At 37.2% G+C, this 9,087-nt stretch overlaps 1 protein-coding gene across 1 annotated transcript in view; it reads left to right on the forward strand.

Annotated features, from left to right (window-relative positions):
- Window positions 1-8,545, forward strand: part of WDR36 (WD repeat domain 36) — a 32,539-nt gene extending 23,994 nt beyond the window's left edge. Inside the window, exons 20-23 of the mRNA XM_036403888.2 lie at window positions 68-184; window positions 414-495; window positions 2,635-2,822; window positions 4,204-8,545. Of these exons, the coding sequence (XP_036259781.1) occupies window positions 68-184; window positions 414-495; window positions 2,635-2,822; window positions 4,204-4,353 (537 nt within the window). The 3' untranslated portion in view covers window positions 4,354-8,545. The remainder of the gene's footprint in view (window positions 1-67; window positions 185-413; window positions 496-2,634; window positions 2,823-4,203) is intronic.
- Window positions 8,546-9,087: the final 542 nt, after the last annotated feature.

Below are 9,087 nucleotides of genomic sequence, written 5' to 3' on the forward strand. Positions count from 1 at the left end.
AAACAAAATATTCCCACATGCTCTTACTATGATGGTAATGATTTTAATTCAAATATCTAATTAACAGAAAAAAAATAAACCAAGAGAGCCACCAAAAGTTCCAAAGTCAGCACCTTTCTTCATCCCAACACTTCCTGGTCTTATACCCCGATATATTGCACCAGAGGAGGAAAATGATACACAGGTAAAAACAAGAATCAATTTAATTGTATTTATATAGTGTATTTTAAAAGAAATCGCAAGTGCTTTTTAATGTTGGGTTAAATCACTAGACTTTAAAGAACCCGTTTTAACTCACTGTATTATTGCTTTATTTCTCAAAGTCTTACTCCCTCAGTAGAAAAATAATGTGATTGAATTGTAAAAATGTGTTTGTATATTCATGGACACACTGCTATGCTTTTGTGGTCTAGTCAAAGGTGGTAAACCTTGGGATACTGGCACAGAAATCTGATTTCTGCATTCATCTTGAAGAAGCCCTGAGCACCAATCAATGTAAGTTAATGAAATATTTCATTAAAAATGTTGATGCTGCTTTCATTTTGATACGTATGTGATTTCTAATGTCAGAATTGTAACAGATGTGAGAAAAAAAATACTCATACTACAGTATAATACCTAATACACAGATAGCCACACTAGAACAAAAATCCATTGGTACTGCAGCCTGTCTGCAGCATGGAACCCAATTCTGGCTAAAACCCTTATGGAGAAAGAAGACTGGGTTCCTTTTTCATTAACCTTTTTTGAAAACTGATGATATCACCCAGAAAAGGTCTATGCATTATTTCTGGGAAAAGGAAGGAAAGAAGGAAGGAATTGATTTGAAATAGACCTATTTGAAAGGAATAGTCTGGTGATTCACTGAAAAATGAAAAGCATAGTGTGCCTAACAAGTTCTCCTTTCAAGGGTTACTTCACCAGGCAGTGAACTTATAGTGTTAATTCATTGCCCTATAATTTAAAGCTTTAGAAGAAATAAATTATACAAAAATAAGGTGTTGGATTTCTTTGAACATTCAGTTTATTTTGAAATTTAATCACTTAAACTACCAGTGGAATGCACCAGCTGTTTTTTATGTTTATCTTGTGATGCTACAGAATCATTGAAACTCAGATTTTTTAAAATAATATAGCCGACTTGGAAATGTAAATGGACAGTAGTTTGTCCATAAGCAGTTCTGTGGGGAATTCTTCTACCCCTGCTTAAACTCTCTTGAGATGACCAGCTTACTCAAGCAACTTAAAACATTTTGTGTGCAGAACTTCATTATCTGTCACAAACAAGGTGTGTTCTGCCTCACTTGTAGTATTTCGATTGACAGTGTTCTATTGAAGTGCCTCAGAGCCACTCAGAAGAGGTGAATGTTTAAAAACCTTGTGGAGCTGGCTCTACCAGCGAGCAAGTGCACTTTGATATGCTTGGACATGTGGACCTGCCTCAGGCCACCCCTGCTGTAAGGCCCAGGGTCTGTGCCACAGCCATGACCCAGGGAGCCTGGTGATCCTGGCTGCTGATGGGGAGCATGGCTCTTTGCTGGCTGGATTACAGCCATCTCTTCTAAACGTGACTGTGGACCATGCAAATAAAAAAAAATCCTGCTTGAAACCATCCTGGTTTACTGTAGGGGTGGAAACAGGGCTTCACACCTCGGGTCAGGTGTGAAGATTGAGCTGCAGCCTTTTCCATGTTGTACGTGTATCAACCTCACAACATGTTCCATGCTTTGTTTGTTTAATGTCATAAAAAAAGCTATTTAATGCATCTGTTTAACCTGTTAAAATCAGTTATATTCAAAACTAGCTAATGATTTTTTTAGGAATCAAATATTGATTTATACCACCTGAGGAATATTAACCAATGCCTAATACCAGTAGTTATCATGAAGTTGGTCTTCTTAGCAACTTCTTAGCAAAAGAAATATTAACCACATACATTTTAAAAATGCTATAACTATCAGTTGCATTTTTGCAAGCAAACATATTTTTGCTGCTTCCTTTTTAAAGCAAATAAATGGAATCCTCATAGGTCATCAGGCAGGACGGTAGAAGTCCTGAGAAGGAGCAATTATGAAGAGGAAGAAAGTTTGTAAATTGCATGTATTTCTGCTGTGAAAAAGATTTTCCTGTAATACCATCCAGGCATTCACTTAACAAAAGTAATAATTTTGTTAGATGCAGCCGAAGGTCTCTAGTTTTGCTTATTGTCAGGTAGAGTAAATATTGCCTAGTGAAAGTAGTGTTCTCCATTTTTCAGAGTATATTCACAGTTAACAGCTCAAAATATCAAGTATGTACATTCTTTCTGCCAAGAGATGTTAAATGACAATGTTATGTGGTTAATTAGAAATTTTGTTTAACTTAGAAGACAGAAGAGGGGAAAAATTGAAACAAAGATGTTACTTGTATTTTTTATTTACAAATGAAGTGCATCTGTACTTTTAGTATATGTTGGGACAGTAAATTAAAGACAGGGAGACATTTTGTTGAAAACAAAAAAGTAAGGAAACAGTAAAAACTTGAAATGCATAGTCACTGCTTAAGAATTTTAGAATAAGCCTGTCTTGTGAAGGATCTGTGAGATTCTGTTTTGCAGACATTACTAATAATGTGTCCTCCAATGTTCTATCACAGATAAAGCTCCCCTTGACTTACTGAAAAGCTTGGGACCATCTAATATTGAGGTGGAGCTGCGGGGTTTGGCCCCTGAAGGTGGGGGCTCAATGGAGGTAATGCTGAGCTTCCTGAGAATGATTGGGATGATGCTGAACAAGAAGCACAACTTTGAACTCGCTCAGGCATACCTGGCACTGTTTTTAAAGGTAAAATATTTGTTACTAAATTTATGTTAGTCCTATTAAAAATAATGGTTATACTAAAAAGATATAAATTGTCTGTTTGAATTACCTGATTTTGGTTGAGAATGGTTTTAAAATGTCTAACTGAATGTATTGGATGATGTGGCAACTCATTTGGTGACAATCCAGAAAAACTTGGAAAACAAAAGATGTTGTGAAGAGGCCCCTGCCAGACAGGTTTTGTCTTGTATTCCTTACTTAGAATTGTTTTGTTTTGTTGGGTTTTTTTTTGTAACATTCCTAACTTCTTAGTGGTTGTTGATTGTTAAGCTAAGGTATGTTATGTCTTAAATAAGCAAAGAATTTAATACACAATGGTTGGGAAATAAATCAGACATTTTGTCGGATTTATCACTAGACTTTGTAAGCCTGACCTACTTTCCATGTCGGTGGGCTGCCTTTCTTGTGTTATCTGTTGAGTATCACAGAGCTAATGAAATTGTCCCAGGGCGTGTGTAAGTTAAAGTTACTCTACTGAAGCACAGTAACAGTTACTCTTAGAGACAAAGTGGTTCTGCAGAGGATTGAAACCCTTCTGATGCACAAGTGTTTTAGATACTCTGATTTATGAAATCATGTGAAAGCATTTAATAACAGCTTACTTGGAAAACATTGTTATAGACATTCAGACACATGTAATACCAGGGCATCCACAACTTCTCTGGGTAATGGGTTCCAGTGCCTCACCACATTCACAGTAAAGAGTTTTGTCTATTATCCAGACTGAACCAACTATCTTTCAGATTAAAGCTCTATCAAGGCTCCTAGATATTTAAATTGTAGCCTGGAAAATAAATATTCCATCCATTAAGTGGTGATTATTACTGCAAGTTCAGAAGGTTTCTCTTATTTTTAACAAGGTTGCTGTTTGTCAGATAAGGAGACCTCATCCATCTCTATCACTATAGTGTGTGCTGGCATCATTCTTCTTGATGTGTGCAACATGGATAATTAAAATAATAATCCTGATTGACCTTAGTACATCTGTCTAGCCTTTCTAGATTAAAGAGAAATTTTGTGATGCAGGTCAGAAAGTGGAGAAAGTTGCCCTCTAGGGAAGCGTGTGATGAGAATAGATTCAGCAGCCTTGCCAGAAGAGGACTTAGTAAAAATATAGCATATTTAAGACACTTTGCTGCCTTATCCCATCTAGAACATGAAAAATGGCTTGTAAAGACTATCAAAAGGGGAGCAGTATTTTGAATAGAGGAATTATTGAAAGAAAAGAGTCCTTTCCCTATTTGGGACATTTCCTGAAAGCGAAGTATTGGAATTGGATGGGGAAAACAGTCTTTTAATTTTTTAATCTGTATTTGTTTCACTAACTGCTTGTTTTCATTTTCAGTTACATCTTAAGATTCTCTCATCGGAGCCAAAACTCTTGGAAGAAATATCCAAATTGTCAATGCAACTTGAGGAAACTTGGGTTCACTTACGGGCTCTCTTCAATCAGAGTCTGTGTGTTTTAACATACATGAAAAGTGCTTTGCTGTAAAATACTTCAGGGTTTAATCTGCATAAGACTTCCCTCAGAGGAATAGTACAATTTATACCAAAAAAATACTGGATTCCAAAAATCATGCTGGGTCTTGGAATTGTAGAATCATTAAGGTTGGAAAAGACCTCCAAGACCATCAGGTCCAATGTTCTGCTGGATACCACCCTGTTCACTAAGCCATATCACTAAGTGCCAGACTGCTCATTTTTGAATACTTCCAGGGATGGTGATACCACCATCCTGTTACAGTGCTTTTTCCGGTGCTGTATTTTATACATCTACATGTGGCAGAGTATTTTAGAAAATGCACAACTGCCTATTTTTGTTCACTTCAGTTGGAGAAAAAATTACTATGTGCAGCTAAAATATTTGTTATGTTGGTCTGTGCTGCCAGTGGACAGACATTTGGATTCAAGGCCCTGAGCAGCCTGGCCTTGTGGAAGGTGCCCCTGCTCATGGCAGGGGTTTGAAAGTAGATGATCTTTAAAGTTCCTTCCAACCCAAGCTATTCAATGATTCTCTGATTCTATGGCTACATAAAACGTAGTTCACCATGAAGAAATGATTTGCGGGAAAAAAAAGAAGTGGGAATGTAACTTCTGTGCAGGAGGCCAAAAACTATATTTTTCTTAATAAAGTCATTGTTGATGCAAAAATAAAATAAAAAGTCTGAATTGTTAACACTTTATAAACAATAATTTAAAGCAAATTAATCTAAAAATTATGTTCCTCTGCAATTAGAGCACTTTTCTTAGAATGGTTGTAAAAATCAGTTGTCACTTTTGCAGACGTTTATTTCTAAAGGCAAAGATTTCCAGCTGTACTAGCAATGATAGAACTTCAAAAAATCCCTAAAAACCCAAGCACCAAACTAAACAAACAAAACCAGATTTTTGGGATGTCCAGTTTCATATGAAAATAATTTCTTTTCTTAAGGAAAAGGAGAAAAGATTACTAGAAAAAAAACTGTTTTGAGAAATTTTTAATTAAATCAGATGGGTTTTTTTACAAATTGATATTTAGGTTTCAGACCATAACATTTGGGCATTGTTTGGGACCTCATGAGTGAAATTAACTTCAACTTGGCTGCTTGAGAGTACTTCCTCCCAGCAGAAGAATCTTCTGAACAAGGCCTTTGCTGTACTTCACATGCTCAATCTATGTACACAGACCAACAGAGTAACTAATACAAATATATGCAATTTCAATGAGTAAACTTGAAAGGTGGTTCATTGCATTTGATAGAAGACTGAAGCAATAGTGTGGGTCAGTTGTCTACTGTATAGCTGTTTGGTGTTTTTTTTATGCCATCACATTAAACCCCTTTTAGTTATGTGTACTGGAACAAATTATCTGCAAACATGGAATCATAAAACAATAGAAGGGCTTGGCTTGAAAGGGACCTTAAAGATCACCCACTTCCAGCCCCCTGCCATGGGCACAAGCACCTTTCACTAGATCAGGTTGCTCAGGGCCCCTTCCAGCCTGACTGCACACTTCCAGGGATGGGGCATCCGCAGCTTCTCTTGGTCATGGTGTCTCACCATTGTCACAGGGAAAAATTTCCTGATCATGTCCAATTTGAACCTACTGTCCTTGAGTCTAAAGCTATCATGTACACATGAGGTTTCTACAAGGTTTGCTACTGAGATTTAAGAAAATCCTTTGTAGCACAGAATTATTAGTTTCTGGTGGTATGGTTCTTGGCTCCCAATTTATTGGATTGATCTGAAGTTGTCCAAAGTACCTTAAATGTCAGTGTAATGAACATCTCAGCTTGCAGGTGTTAGTGTAACTCCTTTGGAAGATCTTAGACAATAATTCTCTGAATAAAGACACAATGTTCAAAGGTTGATAGGACAGTATTTGCAGACCTGCCTCTGTGGAAGAAAGAAACATGGATGAAGAACTTTCGTGTTGGATCAGAGGAAAGATCTGTCAAGCCCACTGTTCTGTCTTCAGCTGGAGGAAGGAAGATTTGTAGTATAGCAGGCTGGTTGTGTATAAAGTGATTGTTTCTCAAGCATATCACAGCACCTTTCAGCAGACAGCAATTAGATCTCTGTGACCCAGCTTTAGCCTCACAGTTGTGTTTAATGTTCTGTGACAGACCTTTTGTTCTCTGTGAGTTCATCTAATCTCTTAGAACTCATTTATCCTTCACAACATCCTGTAGTAATGGGGCCTACAATTTAATTAACGGCAATAATGTATTTCTGTTTATATACTCCAGACCTGCTATCTTCTAACATTGTATGATTCTCCTTGAATGTGAGAAATATCAGCTGTGCTCTAGTCTTCATGCTTCCCAGACTGCCTCAGAGCAGTGGTGAAAGGGCTTCTGCTCATGAAGGACATACTTTATTTTGCTGAGTGCATGTCTGCTTTTTCACTGACATCCAAGAGCCATTTCTGGGCACAGATGTTTAAATCTGTATGTACAAGATTTGTCTACAAAACCTGTTAGGATTGTAGAGTAGTGGGGTTTTTTTTGCTCTTCTGTTTTCATGGTCTGCTTGATGTAGTCATAAGAAAAAACTCTGCCAAACAGGCTATATTATTAAAACAGAAACATCAGGATAATTTTTGTGAGCTATGTATGTATAACACAGTTGACATGATGTTTGCAGTCCTGTATGACCTCATTAAATGTGTTTAATGCAGTTTCTTCTACACATACTTGTTTGAAGTCCACCTGGAACACTTCAATAACTTCCTTCAGAATATAGTATGTAGATGTGAGTGTTATCTTCTTTATTCTTGTCTTTTTCTCAACATGTCTACTCATCACTGCTATTTCAGGGATGTTTTACTATTATTAGAGCTGTAGAGTCTTCCACCAGTAGTTCTGATTGCTTCATGTTCTTGGTCTTTTATTTTGTCCTTTTTACCCCACATCAAAATGATAACTTGCTGTCAATAAAAAAACTTCTTCAGAAATAAAAAGTAATTTCCTCCTGTTAGTGGATGAAAGTAGATACTTCACCTGCTATTTCCTGTATTATTCCTTCGCCTGAGGCATAAAGGACAGTATTTTGTGATATTAGTGAAAAATTGTTGATTACAAGTGGTAATATGCATGGAAACTGGATTTGATAATTTGGGCTTTGTTGCCCATAAGAACTCACACTAGCATGGTGCTTTTGTATATGCATATGCAATGGGATGTGGAGAAATGCTAGATAGATGAAGGGATATTCATGTTAACTCTAGGTTCTCTTCCAAGCAGGGCAGCTACTGTGGATTTTACCATTCTTACACAATGCCAAGGCCATCTTAAGCTACTCTGAGTAGCAGCTTGCTGTTAAAATTCTCTGTTATGTCTGTGACACAGCACTCCTTCCAGCTTCCTCTCAAGCCTGTCCCCACCTCTCTTCCTGTGCTTTCCTTTTCACCATGATTTTTTCAGCTCTTGGTTCCTGAGTGCAGCTGCTGCTCTTAGCAACTCCTGCACATAGCAGTCCTGTCAAGTTAGGTTCTCTGTACTTCCACTATTTCCTTTTGACTGTTATTTTTTCCAGACACATTTGGTATTCCTGGTTGTTTTGAGACTGGTAGCTGGACCTTGCTGCCTGAATTTGCTACTGGGTGGATTCAGATGCTGCACAGTGAATGTTGCTCTTCTCTGAACTATAAGAAGCCTTCAATTTTAGTAGTCTTTGTTTTCCTTTTTCATTCAAGTAAAAATAGAGGTATTATGAGGCATGCAAACATGAGGAGACAGTAGAAGGATACCAATGTTTACATTTGGCTACATGGTTCAGTAGCCAACCTATACCTCTGACTTGAAGCACTCCAACATTTTGTACGTTTCAAATTTAACTCTTACTTCTTCAAGAAAAATATAAGAAAGATCTATCTGTGCAAGTTGTCATAACTGCAAAGTCCTAGAGTAAGGACACTGGAAGATACTTATTTGCATTCTGTGAATTAGAAAAGGCAGGATGTTTGTTGGCATATTTGAACTCTGTTAATGTGCTCTGTTTTAAACTCTTGTGAAGGAGTTTAGCATTGTTCAAGGATCACTATTATGTAAGTAGTTTACTGTGTTGTCTGTTGGCTTCAGCCTGTTGTCTGATGTTTCCTGAGTATCATATGTTAATCTTCCCAGCACATCACCATCTGTATCTTAAGAGCTATTTGTTTTATGAAAAATTATCTCTTAATAAAAGTAATTTACCTTTTTAGAGATGAGGAATCCAATCAGTGTCTTATTCGATGCCAGTGCAAGGACTGGCATCCTTTACTTTTTGATGTGTTTACAATATACATTAGAGGAGACCAAAATGCTGTCGTTACATGTCCTTAACCCCTGTGCTTTTCTTTTTGTGAAGCAGTGGTGAATTGAGGAAAGCAAAATGAAAGATAAAATAACCAAGATTTTTCTACCCTGGCTGTTATGTCTTCTACTGTATGATTCTGTGTTCCCCAGAAGGATTAAATGAGCTCTCTGATGGTTGTTGCACATCACAAAGCTTTGCTGTTTAGTAGCAGTCTCTGAAAAAATTACTTTCCTCCACTGATGTGTGCACTGCTAGTTTGTGAAACAGCTTATGTGGCTAAGTGGAATTGCATACTGCTTCCCTGACTATCCAGTGTGTTAAAAATGTGCTGGCTCTATGACTACTAGATTATGAGTGTTTTAAGGGTCCTCACTCTGAAGGATCAGATCACATTGGTGTTTTGCAGTTACCTGAAATCACCCATAGAATAAGTCAGAATAAGGTAGAA

This window comes from Molothrus ater (genome assembly GCF_012460135.2).
Source record: "Molothrus ater isolate BHLD 08-10-18 breed brown headed cowbird chromosome Z unlocalized genomic scaffold, BPBGC_Mater_1.1 matZ_random_MA35, whole genome shotgun sequence".
NCBI classification, from domain to species: domain Eukaryota; kingdom Metazoa; phylum Chordata; class Aves; order Passeriformes; family Icteridae; genus Molothrus; species Molothrus ater.